Consider the following 26,985-nt stretch of genomic DNA (forward strand, 5'->3'; position numbering starts at 1 on the left):
TGCACACTGGGCCTCACCTGGTATCACAAAGGGTACAACTGAGATGGCTGGGCCTTGAGCACTCAGGGGCTTCTCACCACTGCCCCTGACCCATCCAACTCATTAAAGGCATCCAGTCTCATACCCTCCACAGGGGCAAACCCAGCCATAGGTTTCTCACTCGAAGCCAAGGTATTCCCTAAAAGGCGCAGGCAGTGCTCTCCACCAGGCCCTCTCTTACACAAATGACAGGAACCCAGACAACACAGGCTGAAGACAGTCCTGACCCTTGTCTGAGCTGAGCACACAAGCCTGGGTGTCTGTGGGGCTTTTTGACACTTGGTAGTCTGCTCCTCCTCTGTGTCTCTCTCTCTTTGCCTATGGCAGGCTGGAGACCCCAGGAGCAAGGCCAGAACCTGGGTGAGGCAAGAAGGAGGCGAGGACCCTGCACAGGAGAATCCCCCATGGAAGGTGAAATCCTATCTCAGCTGTGGTTCTGAAGTTGGCAATGAGTGCTCTGCCCCTCCCTCTTCCTGCCCCTTCATGTGCCTCACACAACCCCCCACGCCCACCACAGAGATTCACCAAGCACCTCCTTCTGTCAGGGTGGGAGACACTGATTTGCTAAGATGCAGTTCTGGGCCATAGCCCCTCTGCAGGCTGCTGGGTCCCCACTGGTGCTTCCTGACAACTGAAACATATACTAGGGGATCCAGAGAAGGCAGCTAGAGTGCCTGACTTCTGGGGAGCTGGCCAGGATAAATGCAGATCTTCCTGCTGCTAGCCTGAGGTCATCAGCCTCCAACTCTGTCTCCTGGTCAAGGTCAATTAAATACTTGAGGTCAGTTAACTCTGAGGGACATGACTCAGAAATGCCAGCACAACCTTGGACCTGGCAGTGCTGATTCATCCTGCTTCAGATCTTCCTGTGGTCACCTCAGATCAAGGTGGAGTTTACAAATTCTCTTTTGAAGTAAACAGATTCTTGGGCTGTGGGCTGAAGCTGGCCTGCTAACATGTTTTGATAGGCTTTTGGAAGCAGAAAGCCCCCACAGAGGACCTGGCAGTCCCGGCCTCATGGTTGAAGGTTGGACCCAGCCTCCTCTTCCACGTAGCTGACAGGAGGGCGGGCGGCAGCTGAGGGAAGGGCCATCTGATAGCCCAGCGCACAGCCCGTGCCGCACCCTCAGGAGCAGCGCACGCTGCCCTCCGCCTGGACACCCTCCTTCCTCCTTGTGTCTCCTGCTGCCCTCAGCCCGCTCGGGTGCTGCTTCACCTCTGCAGCAGAGCCCCCTGTGCCCAGGCACCGCCGCTCCCTAAGGGGGCTTCTGAACTCCGGCAAGTCTCCAAAGTGGAAGGCAGGGTGATGGTTTCAATATTTCATCAAAAGAGACTTGCAGGTAAAGGATTTTTGCTTTGTCCAGAAAGCTGCTCCTTTTGCTTCCCAAACCCCTCCCCCTGCACCCCAATTCCTCCAACAGTATCAACCACAGGAAGAAAATGAAGTCACAGGAAGGTCTAAAATCGGCTTGCAGGGCTGCATGTCCCACGTTACAGTCCACTGCCCACCAGCTCTCAGGCAGCAGAAGGACGAACAGTCCGGGTAAGGGAGATGCATCCTTTCTGGAACAGAGAGCTTTCTCTCTGGAAGAAAAGTTGTACACCAGGCCAGCTGTGGGCTCCAGAGAGAGGAGCTGGGAAGGCAGGCGTCTCCCTGAGAAGGCTGGTGGAGCTGAGCATGAAGAGGGCATCTGATCTGCCTGAGACTGACACAGGTGCACAGGTGGACGCGACCTGCCCTGGGAGGCGGGGGGGTCTGGGAGCACCACATGCTGCTTGGGACAGTCACTTTGAGAGAAACTGGACACCGGCCAGCTGTGATCTGGGTGTCCCCGTAAGGCAGCAGGCCTATGTCTGGTCTTGACTCCAGGGAATTCCTTTCCCAAGCTCGCAGAGGTAAGCATCAGGATGGTCCTACAGCATGACTTCTAGCATCGACTTATTAGGGACAATCTGACTATTGATCAAGGGAGGCCCATGAAACAGACTGTTCCATCCATGCAATGGAATACTATGTAGACGGCTGGAAAGTACTATGTACTGCACGATCCCATTAATGTAAAAATATCCTTGTAAAGCATACTTAGGTAGGGCTTTACATATAAAAGCTGAGCTCTTTGTGGTTATCTCTGGAGAGAGCAGGATGGGACAAGGGGGGACCTTATCACGGTGGGGGACAGCCTGGACCAGGCTGGTTGCAGGAGTGTCCCCGTCTGCGCAGTGTGTCCTGCCTTCATCCCGCAGGTCCTCCTGCCCCGCACAGCCTGCCCACCCCCACCCCCTCCACCCCCCACGCCCCCAGAAGGTCTCTGGCCATGACGCAGAGCTGGATGCCGGACCTCAGAGGGAAGCCCTGCTCTGCACTGTGTCCTCCTATGGCCACACTGCTGGGCCCCACCCGCTGGGCTTCCTGCAGACACTCACTCTGGCCCAGTCACATACAGGAAAAGGAGTGACCAGGTGCCGCCTCCAGCCTGCCTCTGGGGTCCAAGCCCCCGGGCCAACCCAGCAACACACAGGAGGGATGAATCCCCAAACCACGGTGCCGAGTGCCCCAGGCCAGGACCCGCGCTCATCCCCTGTGAGTCCCTGAGGAGAGGCTCTAAAGCAGCAAACTAGCCTGAGGAGGAAGAAATCAGGGAGTAGCTGCCTCCAGCGGCTGGGGCAGGGATTGCCTGGGAAGGGAGCTGAGGGGACTTTCCGGGGGCAAATATAATGTTCTGAGTCTTCATAGGGCTGGGGATTACACAGGTGTGTGCATTTTTCAGAACTCGTCAAATGATACACTTGCTTGTTGCATTTCAAAAAGAGAAATCTTAACAAAAATTGTTTCCCAGGTAAAGAAATGTGGTGCAGTAGCCTGATGACTGTAAGCTATTTTGAAATGCATCAAGGTATATAAGATGGGGACTTCCCTGATGGTGCAGTGGTTAGGAATCCGCCTGCCAATGCAGGAGACAAGGGTTCGAGCCCTAGTCCAAGAAGATCCCACATGCCATGGAGCAACTAAGCCCGTGCACCACAACACTAAGCCTGAGCTCTAGAGCCCACGAGCCACAACTACTGAGCTTGTGAGCCTAAAGCCCGTGCTCCACAACAAGAGAAGCCATGGCAATGAGAAGCCTGCGCACCGCAACGAGGAGTGGCCCCTGCTCACCACAACTAGAGGAAGCCCGCAGCAATGGAGACCCAATGCAGCCAAAAAAAAAAAAAAAAAAGATGAATTGATGAAAACAGAGAGTCAAGAAAGAGAGAGAAGTTAGATAAATAAGTGGTAAAGGAAATATGGTCAGGTATTAACTGCAGATCCAGGTAGTGGAGAGAGGGGTATCCATTGTACGTTCATTTCCACTTTGCCATAGGTTTGAAATCTTCCGTAATAAAAAGCTGGAATAAAAACAATGAATTACGGCTTCTCTGGTGGCACAGTGGTTGAGAGTCCGCCTGCTGATGCAGGGGACACGGGTTCGTGCCCCGGTCCGGGAAGATCCCACACGCCACGGAGCGGCTGGGCCCATGAGCCATGGCCGCTGAGCCTGCACGTCCAGAGCCTGTGCTCTGCAACGGGAGAGGCCACAACAGTGAGAGGCCCACATACCGCAAAAAACAAAACAAAACAAAAAAAACAGTGAATTGAATGATAAAAAATAAAAAAACAAAGCTGTGGACACAGCCAAGCAGAAGTCATGGCTCATACTGGGTGACAAGTGCCTGACAAGAGGCAGGAATAGAGCAAGGGCTGTGAGAAGCCAGAGGGACCAGTTGACTAGGAAAGGCTTTGGGATTGAGATGCCCTGAGAATAAGGCCCAAAAGGATGGTGGGCTGGACCCTGTAAAGCTCAGGAAGGTTTTTGCAGGGAGCCCAGTCCCCTCAGCCCCCAGCCTCCGCAGCAGATGGGCTTAGAGCAGAGGTTGGACTTTGGAGGGTCTGGTTGTCTGGCTCAGGGGCCTCAGCTTCCATGGTCAGGCTGGGGTAGGGAAGTGGTCTTCTCTGCCCCTCAGGCCCTGTGCAGAGGATGGCTGGAGCACAGGTTTGGAGGCAGGGAGGCCAGCAGAGGCCTCTGCCTAGTCCTGGAGGGAGGCCGAGAGGCTGAAGAGGCCACGTGCCTCATGCTCCCCACTCCCGGCTTCCCCACACCCGGCCCACTGACTTATTCAGAATGACAGCCTGATGAACAGCTTCTTCTACTTTATTTGGGGCCCGGGTTCCTGCCTTGAGCTTTCCCTCCAAGTGACAGTCATGCTGTGTGGCAGCTTTTGACAAGATGACAGCAGCTGTAAAGGTCAGAGCAGCAGTGCTGGGCCACGCCTGCAGAGGGTGTGCGGTGGGCACCTGTCACCTCAGCTGAGCCACCACAGGGCGTGAATGACAATGGGCATCTTCCTCTATGGTTTGACAGGCCTGTGTGTGTCCCAGGGACATAATCAGAGAATTGAAGCTGTCAGGCTACTGCACGGCTGGCACATGACACCAGAGAAGCCCTGGTTTCATGTCTGGGGGCAGCAGAGCTCAGATATGAACATTGCTGTGTCTGACCCCATGGCCTACTGTGCTGTAGCCTTGCAGTTCAGAGCACCGCGACCAGGCCCAGCTTCCTGGGCCTGCGTCCGGCTGCATCCAGCTGTGTACTGTTACCAGTGGGAGCGTGTGCTTATCCACCCACCTCAGCTCCACAAATCCCAGTGATGTGGACTCACAAGCCAGCACACACAGAGCTCACTGAGAGAGAGGGCTTCTTCTAGACAAGCAACTGCACAGGATCCTCCCCACACCGATGCAGGGACCCTCCCAAAGGAGAGAAGGCAATCTTGTCAAGTTCCAGGTCTCAGGGAGAGGTCGACCCCATTGAACCACTGGGTGTAGTGATAGCTGTGAGTATTTGTTGGATGCCTTTGTCAGTCTGTGTTGCTAGTATGACGCTGACCGTGAACTATGTCCAATTCTTTTCTTCATCCACTGAAATAATCATATTTTTCTTCCCCATTTTGCTGATGAGGAAAATCACATTGATATTTCACATACTGAATCAGGCTTGCATTTCAGAGGTGAGCCCTAATTATTCTTGATGTATTGTGCTTTTTTTATATTGTTGGATTCTATTTGCTAGTGTTTTGTTGAGGGTTTTTAAAATAAGGTTTTTCTTATTTCTTAAACTTTTGGTTTTAAGTTTAAAAAATATGTACACTCATCATTTTGCAATATCTTTGTGTCAAGTCATTTTGTGGCATACATCAAACTTAAACAGAGCTGTATGTCAATTACACATCAGTAACACTGGAAGAAAGAAGTAATTATACAAATACACCCCCCCAACACTCAGCATACACACCTCACATAAACATTCCCTTATATGCCCAATGTAGTCCTATGCCCACAATTTCCATACAATCATCCCACACACTCAGACACCACACTCACACACACCACACACACTATACGCACACCCCACACATAGTGAAGCCATGTGCTCAGAGCACACCCACAATGCACACTGGGCACATTCACAACTCACACAAACACACACACGTTTAAAACAGCACTCCAGCTCTTACCTCCTGCACAGACACTGGAAGGCTCCACAGCTGTAATTTCAATACAGGACTTAGTTCCGAGCTAGAATAGGGAGATGAGGGGCAGGGGCTTGAACACGGGGGCTTGGCGAGAAGCTACCCCTTCCCACTTCTCACGTCCAGCCCTCACTCACTGGCTCAATGATGTATTTAAGAGCCTTGAATCCTTGGTCCACTGCAAAGACGTGATGCGGGCTGTCTGCAATTTCCAATAACTACAGCAGAGAGGAGATGGTGGGCACACAGTCAGGGGTTGAGGACGCAGCAGGCCCCATCCCAGGAGACAGGCTCTTGCCTCCTGCCATGCTGGATTCCAAGGCCACATGCCAGCATCTGCTAGCAGCCCACCCTTAGCGAGGGGAAAGCTCCTCCACCCGTACCTCTGGTGTGCAGGTTTACACAGCACTGGCTATTCATCTGCAGTGGCTACCTGTTGTCCAGACACTTGGGGTGGGTAGAGGGCCATCCTCTCGGAGACCCTGGGGCGGCTGCCTTTGAAAGATTTCCCCAACTGGGCTCAAGAGTGGCACCTGGTTACCTGTTCTGAATTACCTGGTCTTCCTCAAAGTCTTTTACACCCACACAGTATACTGTTGCTCCCATTTTCCGAGCCTTGTCAGCCTAAGAGGGAAAAAAGTGTTGAGTACAATTCACAAAACAGGTGGAGCACAAAGCTGGTAAGAATGGTCTGGACTTACTTCTTCCTTAGTCATTTCAAATGGCGCTTCCTCCAGAGTTCCATCAGTCAAGGAGATAATCATAGAGGGAAGCTTGCTTTCTGCAGAAGAAGCAGGGAGTGGCCTGGTCAGCAGGGCACCTGGAGTGACCTGCCTCAGGCTGCCAGGCCCACAGCACTGCTCTCACACCTCCTCCTCCTGGGGAGAGGCCACCCTGACCCGAGTACCCAACACCCAGAGCGCCTAGAGGGAGAAGGGGCCTCAGCCCAGGACCCACTTGACAGACGAGGAGCCTGAGACCGGGTCAGAGCCCTTCCTAGTGGACCTTCACTATGGGCAGGTGGCACGGCCTTTGCCCTGAAAGGCAACTGCAGCTACTTCACTGGACGAGGACAAGCCTCTCAGGTGAGCGCAGGGAGGAGCAGCCGACCGACTGCACAAGACACCCCTGGGTCAGGGGCAGTGGGCCCTGTCCTGGGCGGCGCCGGCAGGCACTCCTGCTGGCTCTGTGGGTCCTGCTATTCAGAACTCGAGGTCAAGGTGCTTGGGCAGCAGCCCCCACCCAGCTCCCCGCCTTTCCCCAGCAGCCCATGCATCCTTCCTGACAAGGGCTGCAACCCTACAGTCTCGATGCAGGTGGTCTGGGCCAAGTACAGCCATTTCCACTGGTGGAGGCACAGTCACAGGATGAGAGTCAACCGGAGGGAAGAGGCTCAAGGGAAAAGGAGGCAGAGCCAGAGCTGTGGTGGACAAAGTGTGGGCAGCCAGGGGGACACCAAGGTCTCTGTTCCCTAAACTGAACTCCGTCTGCTCGCCATCCCTGGAAGTTCTCTTTTCTTTTTCATGCAGCCCAACCATAGGTCAAGCATTTGATATCTAGTAAGAACCAGGAATGTAATGCATGAAGCCATGTGGTTCTCGGAAGCATCCCTGGGGGTGGTTTTAATCCTCACTGCGCAGAGGAGGAACCCGCAGCACAGAGAGGACAAGGGACTCGCTCCAAGGTCAGCACTAGGATTGGCCAAGGTGGGTCTGCACCAGCCCTCGCTGAGGCCCGCACCTGGCTCTGTCCCACCTGAGCACAGTAACGCCAGCAGGAAGCTTACCTTCTGAGTTAGCTTGTTGAATCTGTTCATTTGCCTGCAACAAAATGAAGGAAATTGGTGGAGGGCAGTGAGATGACCCAATAATACTCTAAGAACTTGGTAAAGCAGAATAAATTCTCAGAGCTGTAGGATCTGTACCTTTTTAAATCCTTCCTGCATGTGTGTGGCTCCACTAGGTACTATATTCTGAAGTCTGCTAAGACCATCACGAATTTCATTTCTGAAAAAAAAGTAAAGGGGGTTGAGGAGGAATGAGGGTTGACTGTTACAAAACAGACCACTTGTCCTGGTGCCATTCTGCCCTGTGGAGACCTGCCTGGACAAGAGAGGATACAAGTGGCCCTGTGGTAACCTCTCTGCCTGTGTTTTTGACACTGACAGGCCTTGGTCAACGCTTCTCTGTCCCCCATTCAGTGGTGTGGAGGATGCTGCTTTGCTGGTCCCATGGGTAGGGCCTGGCTTTCAATGTGCTCATCCCTGTCTCAGGCTTGCAGACCTCAGGGGACTCAGCAAGGGCGCTGCCTTGACCGTCCGTGGTGAGGGGGGAGCACCCATGGCTGCGCACCTGTGAATCCAGCACCTCCAATGTGACTGGCGGTACTGCTGGCACCTAAGGGGTCCCTGGTGAGGGCACATCACCTTCCAACAGGCAAGGCTGAGTTTGGAAAGGTCACTCTGCTGATACCCCTGCCCTGTGCCCTCCTCCCCTGCCACAGACTCGGACCCTCCAAGCCACTTCCCCCTCTGGATCGGTACTAAAGGAAGCAGTCAGGATGCTCCGTTAGAGTCTAGGGCTCCTGGGCTTCATGTGCTCCTGAAGAAAGAGACCATAAGCTGGGAAAGAGGCCTGAGGCCCGTCCATGTGGGAGGAAGAGAAGTGGCCCCAGGCTGCCATGGGGATGGGCTGTCGGCCTCTGTTAAAGCAGATAGCAGGGGATGGGACTGGGACACACCAGGGGTGGGGCTTAGGTTCAGGCTAATGTAGTGTGATGGGCTGAGCTGTCACAGCAAGTCTAAGGAGAAACATGGTCCCTGAAGGCTGGCTCTTGCCTTGCGCAGAAGGGATTCTGCCGCGAGGTGCGATCTGAGAGCCCCAGGTCCTGCCCTGCCTGACCCAGCCCAGGAGCTGAGGAGGCTGTGACCCAGGGCCAGTGGAGGCCAAACCAGGCCCTGCGCACCCCAGCACAAACACCCTCCCCTCTTCCTGACACTTTTGGGAAGATTTCCTTTTTGTTGACAGCACCCCCAAATATGCTGGAGCTCTCATCTCTCCCCAGCCTTTGGCCCGGGACTGAGCTTGGCCAGGCTTCACTCCTGCCTGAGCGGGCCTTTTTCCTGGGCTCTCCCCGCCCCGTCCCTACTCCCAGCTCTGTGCACTAGGCTGCTTATGCCCTCATCAGGCCCTCACTTCTTAAGATTCCACCCCGTTTTACACTCCCCTGAGCCCACTCCCACTTCTGACACCTTCCCTTGAGGAAGGCATCGTCACCTCTACTTTCCAGAGAGGACCCCAGAGACCCTCAAGAGCCTCCCCACAGCTCCCTTGGTTCAGGCTCTGAACCCCTGCCTTGGAGGAGGCAGTGGTCCTCCTGTCCCCCACGGGCAGCTCCTCCCCCAGAGGCCCCCGCCCAGCCCCCGCCTCTCTTTCTGCCACCTGCCTGACAGCCCCCCAATGGCTTGCTATCTTCCACCTCAACCTCACTCAGGTCTCTGTCTCTGAAATGCAGAAGACAGGGACACACAAAACCACGTCTTCCCCTAGCTCACCTAACAGGAAGCACAGCCCCTGCTTCTCCTGGGAGCCAGGCATGGGGAGTGCTGTGTCCACGCACTGGCACCAACACACTCCCTGGGTTCCCGTCATTTGCATCACGAGCGTCGGACCCTGCCGGCTACTCAGGAGCTCCGTAGCTTCCCACCTCCAGGGCTTTGGGCACATCACTGGGCCCTCCCAGCGGCCCGCCTAGGATGCTGGCGTGTGATGCTTCCCTCCTGCACCCCAGCCCACACTCATGGGCTCCCTTGTCTCAGACCCACCAAGGGACCAAGCTCCCCTCCACTGAAGCTCCAGCACTTCAGCACTGCCCACCCCCGCCTCCTGGTTCTGACTGTGCCTCCCCTCTTCCCCCACTGGCCCAGAGCAGAGAGTGACACACAGAGCAGGTGCCCAACACAGGCCATGTTCACAAAGGGCCCACACATCTGCTCCACCAGATCCCAGGCGTCCTTGCAGTGAGCCAGTTCTCAGGAAAGGGAAGAGCGCTGAGAGGACACAGGACAGGTGGAGGGCAGGGCTTAGAGGGGGCGGAGATGGTCTAGCAGCATGGGGTCTGCCAGGGCCAGTGCAGCCAGGGGTCAGTGGGAGCCATGGAGCCAGGGCTGTGGGTCAGAGTGGACACTGAGGGGAGCCCAGGATGGCCCAGCCTGCTCCCAGTGGGAACTGTCAGCTCCCTGGGCTCTCAACGGACCCCATCCAACAGGCCTGCCTGGGGGATTAAAGCAGTACTTACCTGTCTGAGGTGAGCTTCATGAGGGTGTGACCCAGTGTGGAGTAGGTGATGAAGGATATTCGCAGGTTAGGGCTGGGGAGGAAGCACGTGCTCATGAGAAGGTGTACGTGACACAGGCTCAAAATTAAGCCAATGAGCAGCCAGAAAGAAGGTACATTCCAATTTCTCTGTTCCTCACCCCAACTCTTTCTCTTTGGGGTCCATTTCCCAAACCCTGGAAGCCCCTATATCTTTAGTGAAGGATTTTAGGAATCTTGGTGATGGAGGCCTGTGGAGATGCGGTGCCTTCTTGGAAGGAAGTGCCAGGATGGCATCCTGCTCCAACCCTATGCTCCCAACACGCCCCCCCGCCCCAAAGTGTCTTTCTCTCCAACACACACACACACACACACACACACGCACACACGCACACACGCACACAGGTGCACATGTACACACCAGGAGACAGACACCTATGCCTGTGGCATGAGGGCCTCCCAACTGGCTTCTCCTCTTCTATAAAATTTCTTTGTACCTTCACTCCTCTTCCTTCCTTCATAGCCCTCCCTGTCTTATCTCTCTCTCATCTAGAAAAATCATTCTCTTTCTTGGCAGCTATTCATATACATCCCTCCCTTTCTTCTCCCTGGCCACTGCCTTTTGGTCCACTGACCCTCATTATCTTTTAGCTAAATTGCTACAATAGGTTAATGGATAAGCTCTCTACTGCTCCTCGTTCTTGTTACAGAAACATTTTACCCACAATATCAGACTTTCCTTCCTGGGACACAACCTTGATCATATCAGACCCCTGACCAAGAATCATCTATAGCTCCCTATTGTTCACAGCAGGAAATACAAGTCCCTTGGCCTGGCATTATAAGCCCTGATGACCTTGGTCCAAATCTGTCCTGTCCAGCCTCATCTCCTAGCCTTCTCCTGAGTAACCCTACTCTCCAGCTGAACAGACCACTCACTGCACAAGAAGTCTCCTTGATGGCTCCCGTTACCCTGTCTTTCCCCATTCTTCAAGACCCAGTTCAAAATTACACATCCTCTGAGAAATCATCCTTTTTTCCTAAGAATTCTTGCTTTTTCCTTTTAATTTGCCTTATAAGTCCTTCGCCCTTTTCTTTTGGCCCTTGGCACCATTTAACCTGGTGTTTAGTTATCATGTTACTGGTTTGCCTGTTTCCTCATCTATGAGGTCCTCAAGGGAAGACTGTGTCCCCTACAATATGGCCCGACTCCAGGTAGGAGCTAAGAAAGCTGCTGAGACCTGATGGAACCAGTGTTATCTCCTTCTGCTTCAGAACACCCCCCTGGGCTCTGTGCTCCTGACCCGAGGGGCTCCCATGGCCACTGAGTCTAAACAGCTGTGTACTCTGCCTGGGAGGGGTAAATACCCTGAAACTCGGAGAAGTCGTACTTGTCATACTTCTTGACCAAATCTTCCACAAAGGTGTAAATGTCCATCCAGTTGTTGTTCACACTGCCTGACCTGAAAGTGAAGAAGACCTGAGTCAGACAGATGAGGTGCATCTATTGTGTGGGTAGAATTTCTGTCTCCTCAGCTTCCAGCAGACCCTTTAGCAACTCCCCCCGCCACCCCGCCCCCCGCGCCCACCAATGTAGCTGAAGGCTGCCACACTCCCTCAGAGACCTCAGTGGGTCACTGTGGTGATGACTTCATCAGTGTGACTGTGGGAAGGGTGACCAACCAGACCTGTGTGCTTGGGACTCAGGAACTTGTAGGGATGAGGGACTTCTGGTGGCAAACTAGGATGGTTGAGCAGGTTTGGTGGAGCTGTTCCATAGGAAATGATGTAGGATGCATTGGTTGGAAAAGCCTCCAGTAATTCTGATATGACTCTTTTGGTCCCTCAACTCCCCGTGGCAATAAACCACTCCTAGCTCTCTACTCCTCTCCTGCCCCTTGAAAAGGTGTGGGGGTGGGCAGGGTCAGGGCTCTCTGGCACACCATTCCCACAAAAGTCTCTTAGTTGGTCCTATCATTCATCTCTGGTCCTCTAGGCTGCATCTAAATCTCTCAACAAATAGTGATGAAACTAAGAATAGATTCTTTTAACATTATCAAGATTATCATTCATTGAGATGTATGTACCAGGCACTTTACATACATGATTTCCAATTCCAGAACAACCCCATGATATCAGCATTATTTTCATTTTCATTAAAGAAAGTTGAGGCTCTCACAAGTCATGGAATTTTCCACAATTTCCATAGCTAACATGGATCTGAATCCAGATCTCGCCTCAAAACCCATGCTCTACCCATTGCACTGGGCAGATGTGTGTGACATGGTTATGTCCAACAATTGCTGGGTAGCAAACACTAGACTCTGACAACTCCCACAATATAAACTTTCTATCAGAAGCTTCCATGCTAAAGTGCAAGACAACGTTTTAAACTAATGGTAACACCTGAAACTAATATAATATTTTAAGTCAACTATACTTCAGTTAAAAAATAGAACTATGTACTCAACTCAATAAAAGAGAACACATCAAAATAATTATACACCATGTCCTAATGAGGTTTATCCTTGGAAGGTGAGCATGGTTCAACACATGCAAATTAAAAAGTGGGACACACTACATTAATAGAATGAAAGATAACAATCCAGATGATCATCTCAATAGATGCATAAAAAGCATCTGACAAATTACAACACTTCATGCTAAAAACTTCAAACAGATTGGGTATAGAAGGGACATACCGCAACATGATTAAGGCCATATACAACAAACCCACAGTTACCATTACACTCGACGGTGGAAAGATGAAAGCTCTGCTTCTAAGATCAGGTACAAGACAAAGATTCCCACTCTTCCCACTCTTATTCAACATAGTACTGGAAGTCCTAGCTAGAGCTAATTGGCATAACAAAGAAACACAAGGCATTCAAACTGGAAATGAAGAAGTAAGCTTGTCATTATTTGCAGTTGATCTGATTTTGTATATAGAGAATCCCAAAGACTCAACCAAAGACCTGTTGGAACTAAACAATGAATTCTGTAAAGCTGTAGGATATAAAATCAACATACAGAAATCGGGGGTGTGGGGCACGGAGGAACGGAAGGGAACGCAGCCAGCGCTTTCCCTGTCCACTTAGGCACCAGGGAACCTGCTGGGCTCCAGGGCCTAATCCTCTGCCCTCAGAGCCTCCCTTCTACTACGCAGAGCCCAAGCCCCGCCCCTACACCCTCACCCAGGGTCCTACATCTGTATTTGGAGACCCCCTCTGAGAGCCCCGCCAACCCCGCTGGGCCTAAACCCCACCCACACACCCTCACCCGGGGCCTTACCGCCAAACCCCAGAACTTCACACTCCAGAGGTCCCCCACTTTTGGACGAACTGTCTCTCCACTACCGGGCAGGTCCTAATCAGAAGCCCCACCCCATGCTTGAACGTTGCCCTGCCTAGGGCCCGCCCCCAAGGCCTCTTCTGGCTGCGGCTGCGTGGGTCCTGAGCCTAGGCCCCACTCCAAGCTCAAACATCACCCCCTCCCGCCTACATCCCCCCCCACCCTAAACCCAGCCCCTGCCTAAGTTCCACCTCTGCCTAAACTCCGCCCAAACTCCTCTCCCCCATAACCAAGCCTTTTTTTGTTTTGTTTTTCCTTTTTTTTGCTTTTATTTATTTATTTGAATTTTTAGAATTTTATTTATTTTTTTATACAGCAGGTTCTTATTAGTTATCCATTTTATACATATTAGTGTATATATGTCAATCCCAATCCCTTTTCTCCAGTTTTAGATTGGGGTTCTGTTTTACCTTCTTGTTGATTCATTTATATTTTTATTTTTTCTAATAAATCTTTTATTTTTCTAATTTTATTTTATTCTTTATACTTTGTTATTGTTTTGATTCTTTTGGCTTGTTCCCTCCCCCCCACCCCCCTTTTTTTCTTTTTTCTGTTGTGGTTTTGTTTTACCTTGTGGCAGTTGTTTCAATTATATTTTTATTTTTCCTAACATATTTTTATCTTTCTAATTTTCTTTTGTCTTTTCTTCTTTGTTATTGTACTCCTCCTTTTTTTCTTTTCTTTTCTTTCTTGCTTTTTTGCCTCACCACGCAGCTTGCGGGATCTTGGTTCCCAGGCCAGAGGTTGGGCCCAAGCTCCTGTGGTGAGAGCTCTGAGTCCAAACCACTGGACTAGCAGAGAACCTCAGACCCCAGGGAATATTGATCGGAGTGAGGCCTTCTGGAGGTCCTCATCTTCACACCAAGACCAGGCTCTATCCAGCTGTCTGCAAACTCCAGTGCTGGACGCCTCAAGCCAAACAACCAGTAAGACTCCTGTCCACAGCCCCACCCATCAAAAAAAAAATGAAACGACAAAAAAATATGTTACAGATGAAGGAGCAAGGTAAAAACCTACAAGACCAAATAAATGAAGAGGAAATAGGCAGTCTACCTGAAAAAGAATTCAGAGTAATGATAGTAAAGATGATCCAGAATCTCAGAAACAGAGTGGAGAAAATATAAGAAACATTTAACAAGGATCTAGAAGAACTAAAGAGCAAACAAACAGTGATGAACAACACAATAACTGAAATTAAAAATACTCTAGAAGGAATCAATAGCAGAATAACTGAGGCAGAAGAACGGATAAGAGAGCTGGAAGATAAAATGGTGGAAAAAACTGCCAGTGAGCAGAAAAAGAAAAAAGAATGAAAAGAATCAAGGAGAGTCTCAGAGACCTCTGGGACAACATTAAATTATGTACCAACAATGTACCAACATTCGAATTATGGGGGTCCCAGAAGAAGAAGAGAAAAAGAAAGGGTCTGAGAAAATATTTGAAGAAATTATAGTCAAAAATTTGCCTAACATGGGAAAGGAAATAGTCAATCAAGTCCAGGAAGCGCAGAGTCCCAGACAGGATAAATCCAAGGAGAAACATGCCAAGACACATATTAATCAAGCTATCAAAAATTAAATGCAAAGAAAAAATATTAAAAGCAGCAAGGGAAAAGCAATAAATAACATACAAGGGAATCCCCATAAGGTTAAGAGCTGATCTTTCAGCAGAAACTCTGCAAACCAGAAGGGAGTGAGTGGCAGGACATATTTAAAATGATGCAAGGGAAAAACCTACAACCAAGATTACTCTACCCAGCAAGGATCTCATTCAGATTTGATGGAGATATCAAAAGCTTTACAGACAAGCAAAAGCTACAAGAATTCAGCACCACCAAACCAGCTTTACAACAAATGCTAAGGGAACTTCTCTAAGTGGGAAACACAAGAGAAGAAAAAGACCCACAAAAACAAACCCAAATCAATTAAGAAAATGGTAATAGGAACATACATATCAATAATGTAATGTAAATGGATTAAATGCTCCAACCAAAAGACACAGACTGGCTGAATGGATACAAAAACAAGACCATTATATATGCTGTCTACAAGAAACCCACTTCAGACCTAGGGACACATACCGACTGGAAGTGAGGGGATGGAAAAAGATATTCCATGCAAATGGAAATCAAAAGAAAGCTGGAGTAGCAATACTCATATCAGATAAAATAGACTTTAAAATAAAGACAGTTACAAGAGTTAAGGAAGGACACTACATAATGATCAAGGGATCAATCCAAGAAGAAAACATAACAATTATAAGTATTTATGCACCCAACATAGGAGCACCTCAATACATAAGGCAAATGCTAACAGCCATAAAAGGAGAAATCGACAGTAACACATTAATAGTGGGGACTTTAACTCCCCACTTTCATTAATAGACAGATTATCCAGACAGAAAGTGAATAAGGAAACATAAGCTTTAAATGACACAATAGACCAGATAGACTTAATTGATATTTTTAGGACATTCCACCCAAAAGCAGAAGAATACACTTTCTTCTCAAGTGCTCACAGAATGTTCTTCAGAATAGATCACATCTTGGATCACAAATCAGCCTTGGAAAATTTAAGAAAATTGCAATTGTATCAAGCATCTTTTCTGACCACAACACTATGAGATTAGAGATCAATTACAGGAAATAAAAACAGCAAAAAACACAAATACTTGGAGACCAAACAGTGCACTGCTAAATAATCAGGAGATCACTGAAGAAATCAAAGAGCAAATCAAAAAATACCTAGAAACAAATGACAATGAAAACATGATGATCCAAACCTATGGGACGAAGCAAAAGCAGTTCTAAGAGGGAAGTTCATAGCAATTCAAGCTCACCTCAAGAAACAAGAAAAATCTCAAATAAACAATCTAACCTTACATCTAAAGGAACTAGAAAAAGAAGAACAAAGAAAACCCAAAGTTAGTAGAAGGAAATAAATCATAAAGATCAGGGCAGAAATAAATGAAATAGAAACAAAGAAAACAATAGCAAAGATCAATAAAACTCAAGGCTGGTTGTTTGAGAAGATAAAATTGATAAACCTTTAGCCAGACTCTGCTAGAGAAAAAGGGAGAGGACTCAAATCAATAAAATTAGAAATGAAAAAGGAGAGATTACAACTGACACCACAGAAATACAAAAGATCATAAGAGACTACTACAAACAAATATATGCGAATAAAATGGACAATCTGAAAGAAATGGACAAATTATTGGAAAAGTACAACCTTCCAAGACTGAACCAGGAAGAATTAGAAAATACAGACCAATCACAGGTAACGAAGTTGAAACTGTAATTAAAAATCTTCCAACAAACCAAAGTCCAGGACCAGATGGCTTCACAGGCGAATTCTATCAAACATTTAGAGAAGAGTTAACATCTATCCTCAAACTCTTCCAAAAAATTGCAGAGGCAGGAACACTCCCAAACTCATTCTATGAGGCCACCATCACCCTGATACCAAAAGCAGACAAAGACATCACAAAAAAAGAAAATTATAGACCAATATCACTGATGAACATAGATGCAAAAATCCTTAACAAAATACTAGCAAACAGAATCCAGCAACACACTTAAAGGGTCATAAACCATGATCAAGTAGGATTTATCCCAGGGATGCAAGGATTCTTCAATATATGCAAAACAATCAATGTGATACACCATATTAACAAATGAAGGAATAAAAACCATATGATCATCTCAACAGATGCAGAAAAAGCATCTGACAATATTCAACAACCCATTTATGATAAAAACTCTCCAGAAAGTGGGCATAGAGGAAACCTACTTCAACATAATGAAAGCCATATACAACAAATCCACAGCAAACATCACTCTCAATGGTGAAAACTGAAACCGTTTCCTCTAAGATCAGGAACAAGACAAGGATGTCCACTCTCGCCACTACTATTCAACATAGTATTGAAAGTCCTAGCCATGGCAATCAGAGAATAAAAAGAAATAAAAGGGATACAAACTGGAAAAGAAATAAAACTGTCACTGCAGACGACATGATACTATACATAGAAAATCCTAAAGATGTCACCACAAAACCACTAGAACTAATCAATGAATTTGGTAAGGTTGCAGGATACAAAATTAATGCACAGAAATCTCTTGCATTCCTGTACACTAACAACAAAAGATCAGAAAGAGAAATTAAAGAAACAATCTCATTTGCCATCGCAGCTCAATATCACAAAAACAAACAACCCAATCCAAAAATGGGCAGAAGACCTAAATAGACAATTCTCCAAAGAAGACATACAGATGGCTAACAGATACATGAAAAGACGCTCAACATTGCTAATCAATAGGGAAATGCGAATCAAAACCACAGTGAGGTATCACCTCACACGGGTCAGAATGGCCATCATCAAAAAATCTACAAACAATAAATGCTGGAGAAGGTGTGGAGAAAAGGAAACCCTCTTGCACTGGTGGGAATGTAAATTGACACAGTATGGAGGTTCCTTAAAAAACTAAAAATAGAACTACTATATGACCCAGCAATCCCACTACTGGGCACATACCCTGAGAAAACAATAATTCAAAAAGATACATGTACCACAATGTTCATTGCAGCACTATTTACAATAGCCAGGACACGGAAGCAACCTAAATGTCCATCAACAGATGAATGGATAAAGAAGATGTGGCACATATATACGAAGGAGTATTACTCAGCCATAAAAAGGAACGAAATTGAGTTATCTGTAGTGAGGCAGATGGACCTAGAATCTGTCGTACAGAGTGAAGTAAGTGAGAAAGAGAAAAACAAATACCGTATGCTAACACATATACATGGGATTTAAAAAAGTGGTACTGATGAACCTAATGGACCTCAGTACATTTAATAAATGTACTGGACAGGAATAAAGATGCAGACGTAGAGAACGGACTTGAGGGCACGGGGGTGGGAAGGGGAAGCAGGGATGAAATGAGAAAGTAGCACTGACATATATACACTACTAAATGTAAAATGGATGGCTAGTGGGAAGCTTCTGCATAGCACAGGGAGATCAGCTCGGTGTTTTGTGACGACCTAGAGGGATGGGGTAGGGAGGGTGGGAGGGAAGCTCAGGAGGGAGGGGATATGGGGATATATGTATACATATAGCTGATTCACTTTGTTGTACAGTAGAAACTAACAAAACACTGTAAAGCATTTGTACTCCAATAAAGATGTGAAAAAAACAACAACACAATGAGATACATCTCACACCTGTTAGAATGGCTATAATTAAGAAGACAAGAGATAACAAGCATTGGTGAGGACATACAGAAAAAGGAAACTTTTACACTGTTGATGGGAATGTAAATTGCTTTAGCCACTATGGAAAACAGTATGGAGGTTCCTGAGAAAATTAAATATAGAATTTCCACATGACCCAGCAATCCCACTTCTGGGTATATATCTAAAGGGAATGAAAACAGGATATTGAAGAGATATATGCACTTCCATGTTTATTGCAGCATTATTCACAATAGCCAAGATATAGACACAACCTAAGTGCTCATCAACAGATGAGTAGATAAAGAAGATGTTATATGTATATACAATGGAATATAATTCAGCCATAAGAAAGGCCATCCTGCCATTTGTGGCAACATTGATGGACTTTTCACTAAGTAAGATAAGTCAGACAGAGAAAGACAAATACTCTATGATATCACTTATATGTGAATCTAAAAAACCCAACTCGTCACAACAGAGTAAAATGGTGGTTACCAGGGGCTTGAGGGAATAAGAAGTGTTGTTTAAGGGTACAAACTTGCAAATAGTTGACAAATAAATCTTGGGATATCTAATGCACAGTTTAGTGAACATAGACAACAATATTTTATTTTAATCATCAAATTTTCTAAGAGACTAGATCTAATTATTCCAACCACAAAAAAAGAAATAATAGTTATGTGATGTGATAGAGGTGCTATCTAAATTTATTTGATATATGTCAAATATATTTGAATACAAATAATGATTTTTAAAAAGAAAGAAAAAGAAAATCAGGAAAATTACATATATATATAATATATATATCATACATGAGAATATTAACTTGTAACCATGAACACCCAGGTAACTGTAAAGAAAATGTCTATAATAGATATTGAAAATAGCTTCACACAAAGGAAGTGAAAAGGTAACCAAAAGCTGTTGCTACCAAAAAAAAAAAAAATCAACTAAACTCAAAGGAAGGTAGAAATGTAGAAAATTAGGGAGAAAAAAGCTAGAAGACATGTAGAAAACAAATAGCAAAGTGTCCGATGTAAGTCCTTCCCTATCAGTATTTACTTTAAATGTACATGGATTAAACTCTCCAGTCAAAAGGTACAGATTGCCAGAATGGATCAAAAAAGATGCAACCATATGATGTCTACAAGAGACTCACTTTCAATGTTAAGACACCAGGAGGTTGAAAATGAAAGGATGAAAAGAGATATTCCAAGTAAAGAGAAACCTAAAGAGAGCTGGGATGACTATAATTAACAAACTAGACTTTACATATAAAACTGTTATAAAAGACAAAGAAAGACATTATATAATTACAGGAGGGTCATTTCATTGAGAAGACAAAACAATTATAAACAGATAAGAACCAAATATCAGAGAAGCAAAATTTAGGAAGCAAACATTGACAGACTTAAGGGAGAAACAGACAGTTCTACAGTAATAGTTAGAAACTTCAAAATCCCACTTTCAGTAATAGAACAATCAGACAAAATATAAGAAAATAGAGAAATAAGGGAATAGAGTATGTGAACATCATCATAAGCCACTGTACCTAACAGATATGTACAGAACACTCTTCTCCCAAACAGTAGAATACACATTTTTCTCAAGTGCATGTGAAATGTTCTCCAGGATAGAGTACCTGTTAGACCACAAAGCATTTCTTTAAAATTTTTAAATGATGGAAATCACCCCAAAACTTAAAACCATTTCCAACCGCAATGAAATAAAGCTATAAGTCAATAGCAGAAAATAATCTGGAAATTCACAAATATGTGGAAATTAAACAATACCCTTTTAATCAGCAAATTGGTCAAAGAGGAAATCACAGAGAAATTAGAAAATACCAGGAGACAACTGAAAATGAAAACACAACATACCAAAACATACAGTGAAAGTAGAATTGAGAGGGAAATTTGTAGCTGTAGACAAATACATTAAAAAGGAAGAAAAGCCTCAAATCTGTACACTAACTTTACAGCTTATGGAACTGGAAAAAGAAATGAAAACTAACCCAAAGTAGCAGAAGGGAAGAAATAATAAAGATTATAACAGAGATAAATAAAATATAGAATAGATAGAGAAATACCAGTGAAATTAAAAATTGGTATGTTGAAAAGATCAACCAAATTGACAAACCTTTATATCCATTGATTTAAATAAAAGAGAGATGACTCAAATTAATGAAATCAGAAAATGAAGTGGGGGCTTCCCTGGTGGCGCAGTGGTTGAGAGTCCGCCTGCCGATGCAGGGGACACGGGTTCGTGTCCCGGTCTGGGAAGATCCCACATGCTGCAGAGCAGCTGGGCCCGTGAGCCATGGCCACTGAGCCTGCGCGTCCGGAGCCTGTGCTCCGCAACGGGAGAGGCCACAACAGTGAGAGGCCCACGTACCGCAAAGAAAAAAAAAAAAAAAATGAAGTGGGACACTACTACTGATTTTATACAAATAAAAAGGATTATAAGAGAACACTGGAATTTGTAAGCCAGCAAAATAGATAACCTAGATGAAATTAGCAAATTCCAAGAAACACACTTACCTGCCCAAACTGAATCATGAAGAAACAAAAGCTGAATAGACCTATGACTAGTAAAGAGATTGAATCAGTAATCAATAATCTCCCAACAGAGAAAAGTCCAGGACCAGATGGTTTCACAGATTAATTCTACTAATCATTTAAAGAGGAATTAACACTAATCCTTCTCCAAATCTTCCAAAAAATTGAAGTGGAGGGAACACTTTCAAACGTATTTTATGAGGCCAGCATTACCCTGGCACCAAAGCCAGACAAACACTTCAAGAAGAGTACAGACTAATATTTCATATGGATATAAATTCAAAAATCCTCAACAAAAAATCTAGCAGCATCTGAAAAGGTAGGATTTATTTCCACAATACAAAGATGGTTCAACATGTAAAAATCAAACAATGTAATTAATAAAATTAATATATCAGAGAAACCAAACTATGTGATCATTTCAACTGATGTAGAATCACTTGATAAAATCTAAAATCCCTTCTTCATAAAAACACTCATATTGGGAATAGAGAAAAATTCTATGAAAAACATGATAAAGGCTAAACAGCTAACATATCAATGGTGAAGACTAAAAGCTTTTCCCCAAAGATGAAGAGTAGTACAAGGATGCCCGCTTTCATCACTTCTGTTCAACATAGCATTGGAAGTTATAGCTAGAGCAACTAGGCAAGAAAGAGAAATAAAGGCATCCAAATTGAAAAATAAGGAAAAAACATGTCAACATCTCTGTTCTTGGATAATATAATCTTACATGTAAAAACCCCCAAAGATTTCACAAAAAATGTTTGAGTTAATAAGGAAATTCAGCAAAGTTATAGGATATAAAATCAATGTATAAAAATCAGTTATATTTCTATATACTAATAATGAACATGCCAAGAAGGAAATTAAGAAAACAATTCCATTTACAATATCATCAAACAGAATAAAATACTCAAGAATTAATTTAATCAATGAGGCAAAAGACCAGTACATTGAAAACTAGAATACATTGCTGAAAGAAATTTTAAAATATGTAAATCATTGTTAAAACATAAGGAAAATCATAAAGTTTTCTATGGCAAGACAATCAGACTAAGTCAGAATTGAAACATGCATGACATGCCCCCATTTGTGATGGACCTCTCCCAAATATTCATTGTGCTTCTGCATTATGCATTAACCAGACCTCCTCAAGGCACCCTAAAATTCATATGGAATCTCAGGGGATTCAAATAGCTATAAGCAAAATCTTGAATAAGAACAAAGTTGGCAGATTCATATTTTCTGGTTTCAAAATTTAATACAAAGCTATTGTATTAATAGCTTGACAAAAACAGTGTGGTACTGGCATAAGGACATATAGAACAACGGAATAAAATAGAGAGCCCAGAAATAAACCCTCATATATGTATTCAATTGGTTTTTGACAAGGGTACCACCAAGACTATCCAATGTGGGAAATGACAGTATTTTCAACAAATGATTCTAGGAAAATTGGATGTCTACACGCAAAAGAATGCAGTTAGATTCTTATCTTACACCTACATAGTATATACAAAAATTAACTCAAAATGGATCAAAGACCTAAATGTAAAAGCTAAAACTAATAAACTTATAAGAAAACATAGGGGAAAAGCTTTATCACATTGGATTTAGTAATGGTTTTTAGATATGACACCAAAAGCACAGACAATAAAGAAAAAAGAGATAAATCAAACTTCATCAAAAGTAAAAACTTTTGTACAAAGGATACCATGAAAAAAAATGAAAAGAGAGGGGCTTCCCTGGTGGTCCAATGGTTAAGAATCTGCCTTCCAAAGCAGGGGACACGGGTTTGATCCCTGGTTGGGGAACTAAGATCCCACATGCTGTGGGGCAGCTATGACCGTGAGCCACAACTACTGAGCCCGCACACTCTAGAGCCCGCGTGCCACAACTAGAGAGCCCATGTGTCACAACTACTGAGCCTGCACACTCTGGAGCCCATGAGCCATAACTAGAGAGAAGCCTGCGTGCTGCAACTAGAGAAGCCTGCACACCTCAACGAAGAGCCCGCATGCTGCAACTAAGACCGGATGAAGCCAAATAAATAAATATATAAAAAAAGAAAAGATAACCTACAGAATGAAAGAACAATTGCAAATCATATATCTGATAAGAAATTGATATCCAGAATACATAAGAACTCCTACAACTCAACAACCAAAACCAAACAACCCAATTCAAAAATGGGCAAAGGACTTAAATAGACATCTCTACAAAGAAGATATACAAATGGCCATTAAGCACATAAAAAGATGCTCAACATCACTAGTCATTAGGGAAATGTAAACCAAAACCACAATGAGATACCACTTCATGATGGTTATTATCAAAACAAAATAAAATAAAACAAAACTTGGAAAATAATAAGTGTCAGAGAGAATGTGGAGAAACTGAAACCCTTGGGACACTGCTTGTGTGACTGTAAAAGTAGTGCAGCCACTGTGGAAAATAGTATGGCATAGTTAGCATAGTTAAACACAGAATTAAAAGCACGCATGATCCAGCAGTTCCATTCCTAGGCATATGCCCCAAAAGGAGTGAAAGCAGGGACTCAAATAGTTACATGTACACCAGTGTTTGCAGTAGCACTATTCACAATAGCTCCAATGAGGAGAACAATTGAAGTGTTTATCAACAGATAAAAGGATAAAGGAAATGGTATATACATTAAATGGAATATCATTCAGCCATAAAAAGAATGAAAATTTGATACATGCTACAACATGGATGGACCTTGAAAACATTTTGTTAAGTGAAATAGGTCAGACACAAAAGGCCAACTAGTGTATGATTCTACTTGTATGAGGTACCTAGAATAGGCAAATTCACAGATACGGAAAACAGGATAGAGGTTACCACAGGTTGGGGAGAGATGAATGGGAGTTATTGTTTAATAGGTACAGGTTTCAATGTCCTCTGCTGATCAAAGCACATAAGCCATGTCTAGCTCCATGAGGGACTGTGAGGGGTCCTAAGAAGGAGAAAACAAGACATGAGATGACCCACAAACAGGAGAACACAGATCAATGGTCTGGCCTGCATAGCCCTATTCTTCCATTCATCCATGCTGTGGGAGGAGCTGTGAAGGTCACAGATATGCTGAGTCTGGATATTACTCTGAGGATGTCCCTTCAGCTGTCATCAGCTCTAGGAACCCCTCATGTGCAGAGTTTCCTTGCCCAAGGTCACTCCCTTCCTCAGGTAGCCACCTGCAGTGACTGATGGCCTAATCATTTGGCCCAACTTGGGACAACCTTGAGGGTGCCTTTCAGCTCCAGAGCTCCTCCCAGATCAGCCGAGCCTGTCAGGCCTGCACTAAAGCACCACTTAATCCTCCTTCTGTCAGTACCCTCGCACAGGTGTTGATGCCAAGGCACTTCCTACTGAACATCCTGCCTCGCTCTGTCCCTGGTGCTCTGCTTCTCTCCTCTTTGGCCAGCCCCTCTTCTTCCACTCTGCCCCACATGTGGGTGCTCCTCTGGGTTCTGTCTCCTCATTCTCCTCTCATTGGGCACATCCACCCTGGGCTCCTACCTGCCTTTCTCCAGCTGCCTGGGACCGTCCTTGGACCCTTCTCTTTTTACTTCAGCTGCTGCTTCCAGTCTTTCCTTTTCCTACCCATCCTCCCCAAGGCAGCCAAGGGGTTCTTCTGAAAATGCAGATCTGATCCATTTCTCCTCTGATAAAATGTGAAGAACACACCACCTACATGGGCCCAGGGCCACATCATTGGCCTGTGTCCCTCCTTTCTCCTTCTCCCCCACGACCAACTTCTACACACCTGGATCCTCTGGGATCACCTGAGGGCCTCATTCCTCAGGCCTTTGCACAGGCCACTCCCTTAGCCTGCAGCTCCCTGGCCTTCATAGGCCACTGGCCAGTACTGTGGGCACATGGGAGGGTCTGTCATTTTCATCCAATTCAGCCTAACGAAGGAACCAATGAATAAGGAATCTAATGAAGGAGCTGAGAGTGAACCACTCAAGACCTTCCTGCAGGTGAGACACTGGTTTTGCTTCTAACCACTGGAGGGGTTCTCAGGGACCCACCCAGTCTTGGAGTCTTTGGAATGGCTTTGGAATCAGATACTCTAGAGTTTTAATTCCAGCTCCACATTTTCCTATCTGAGGATTTTGGTGGTTATTCCCAGGCCCTGAGCAGCTTCCTTTCCTCATCTGTAAAACAGTGGTAATAACATTTACACATAGTTGTTAAGAAGACGCAGTGATAAGTCTGATTTCCTACTCTACCCTTACCCTGAGTCTAGGGACACACCTGGTCTCCATCCATCCATTCTGTCTGGAATTCTGTGGCCTCTACCTTCAAAAGAGCTCCATCATCGCCACCCGTACCTACTGGTCCACACCACCATCATCTCCTCCCTGGATCCCTGCACAAGGCCCGTCATTGGTCTCCTGCCAGGCTCTGCCCTTGTGCCCTTTAACTGTGACCCTTTTAGAAACAGTGCAATCACAGCTCCTCTGCTCAAACAGCACCTACCCTCTCCCACCTCCTCACCTTCCAGTCTGTCAGCATAGCCTTTCCTGAGCACATCTTTAGAACAGCCCTTCCCTCAGCACTTCCCATCCTCCTGTCCTGATTTTCCCCCTGGTGTTTATCTCCATCTAACACAATATTTCCTCTCTGATTTATTTATTTCTTATCTCCTAATATGAAAGCTCTAAGAGGATGAGGACTTTTTCAAGTTTTGTTTGCTGCCTTATTCCCACTGCCCAAAACAGTGACTGGAGTATGGCAGTTTTCCAGTAATTATTTCAGTGAGTAGATGAACAAGGGAATGAGAGAATGGATAAGACTGTTCGCCAATGGATGAAAGATCCAGAGAACCTTGGGAGTGCCACCAGCAGAGGTGTCTGACCCACACCCCACCTCCCCACAAAGGGCACATGCGAAGAGAGTGAGCCACGGAGTCAGGGCTGGATCAGGGGCCCCTGCAGTGCCGGGGAGTTCCCAGGGTGTGTGACTCTGCCTTCCCTGGAAGTTTATTTTATGCTCATCCTCCACGACTGCATCTGACACATGCTGGGCAGACCAGCATATAAACTCCCCTTCATCCTCATCACAACCTGGTGAGGTGGGTATGAAGTCCCCATTGTACAGATGGGGACACTGAGGCAGACAGAGGTGAGGCGACTTGCCCTAGGCCGCATGACTGATGAGTGGAGTCTGCCTGACGGCAAAGCTGGGGCTGCCTCCTCAGTGGTCATTATTCCCCCCTCCGCAAGAGTAGCAGGGGAACATCAGGAGGAAGGCTGTCCTCACATTCTGGGAAAATCTTGTCAAGCTGGTTTTCTTCAACTAGACTAAAAGAGCATAGTTCCTAGGGAGTGCTGTTCCTTCCCTGGGGCTGAGTGTACTGTGCTTTCAGACAAGCCTGGCCTGGCCCACTGTGGCCAAGCTGTAGGCATACTCCTCCCTGATGGCCTGGGGCTGAGAAATGGGTGTGCAGGGCCTTCTTTTGGACATCCCCAGCTCCCCTTCTCATTTGCAGAATCCGGCAGGATTCAGACCTGGCCAGCCTGAAAGGCAAGTGTCTTACTGACAGTAAGGGGCGGGGTCTGTGGAGCAGCTTCAGTCCTGGAACCTGACCAGGACTGAGCTTGAGTTGCTCCCCTTTCTCTCCTGCCCTCCCAGCCTTCATGGGAAGACCCACACCCTTTACATTGAACTACAGCTGCACCAGCTATGTCAGAGGGATCAGTGCTGCCTCCCAGCACTTAAGAAGCCAAAGGAGGCAGGAGGTGGGGGAGGGGGGTGGGTGAGAGGGGTGGGAAGTGGGGACAACCTGGCTCAGGAAGCCATTTCTCTGGTGCCTTTCTAGTCCCCCTACCTCACACCCTTCTTGGAGGAGAGGAAAGGGGAGCATCCTTCCACTATTTAATGTTT

General features: G+C 46.1%; 1 protein-coding gene across 1 annotated transcript in view; it reads right to left on the minus strand.

Moving 5' to 3' along the window:
• LOC116741288 (anthrax toxin receptor-like) overlaps positions 1-26,985 on the minus strand; it is a 44,029-nt gene that overhangs the window by 15,244 nt on the left and 1,800 nt on the right. The window contains exons 2-9 of the mRNA XM_032607579.1: positions 11,312-11,383; positions 9,904-9,975; positions 7,532-7,613; positions 6,850-6,952; positions 6,309-6,388; positions 6,163-6,231; positions 5,745-5,825; positions 5,593-5,653 (exon numbers count right to left, since the gene is read on the minus strand). Coding sequence (XP_032463470.1) covers positions 5,593-5,653; positions 5,745-5,825; positions 6,163-6,231; positions 6,309-6,388; positions 6,850-6,952; positions 7,532-7,613; positions 9,904-9,975; positions 11,312-11,383 — 620 coding nt within the window. The remainder of the gene's footprint in view (positions 1-5,592; positions 5,654-5,744; positions 5,826-6,162; positions 6,232-6,308; positions 6,389-6,849; positions 6,953-7,531; positions 7,614-9,903; positions 9,976-11,311; positions 11,384-26,985) is intronic.

This window comes from Phocoena sinus, chromosome 16 (assembly GCF_008692025.1).
Source record: "Phocoena sinus isolate mPhoSin1 chromosome 16, mPhoSin1.pri, whole genome shotgun sequence".
NCBI classification, from domain to species: Eukaryota; Metazoa; Chordata; class Mammalia; order Artiodactyla; family Phocoenidae; genus Phocoena; species Phocoena sinus.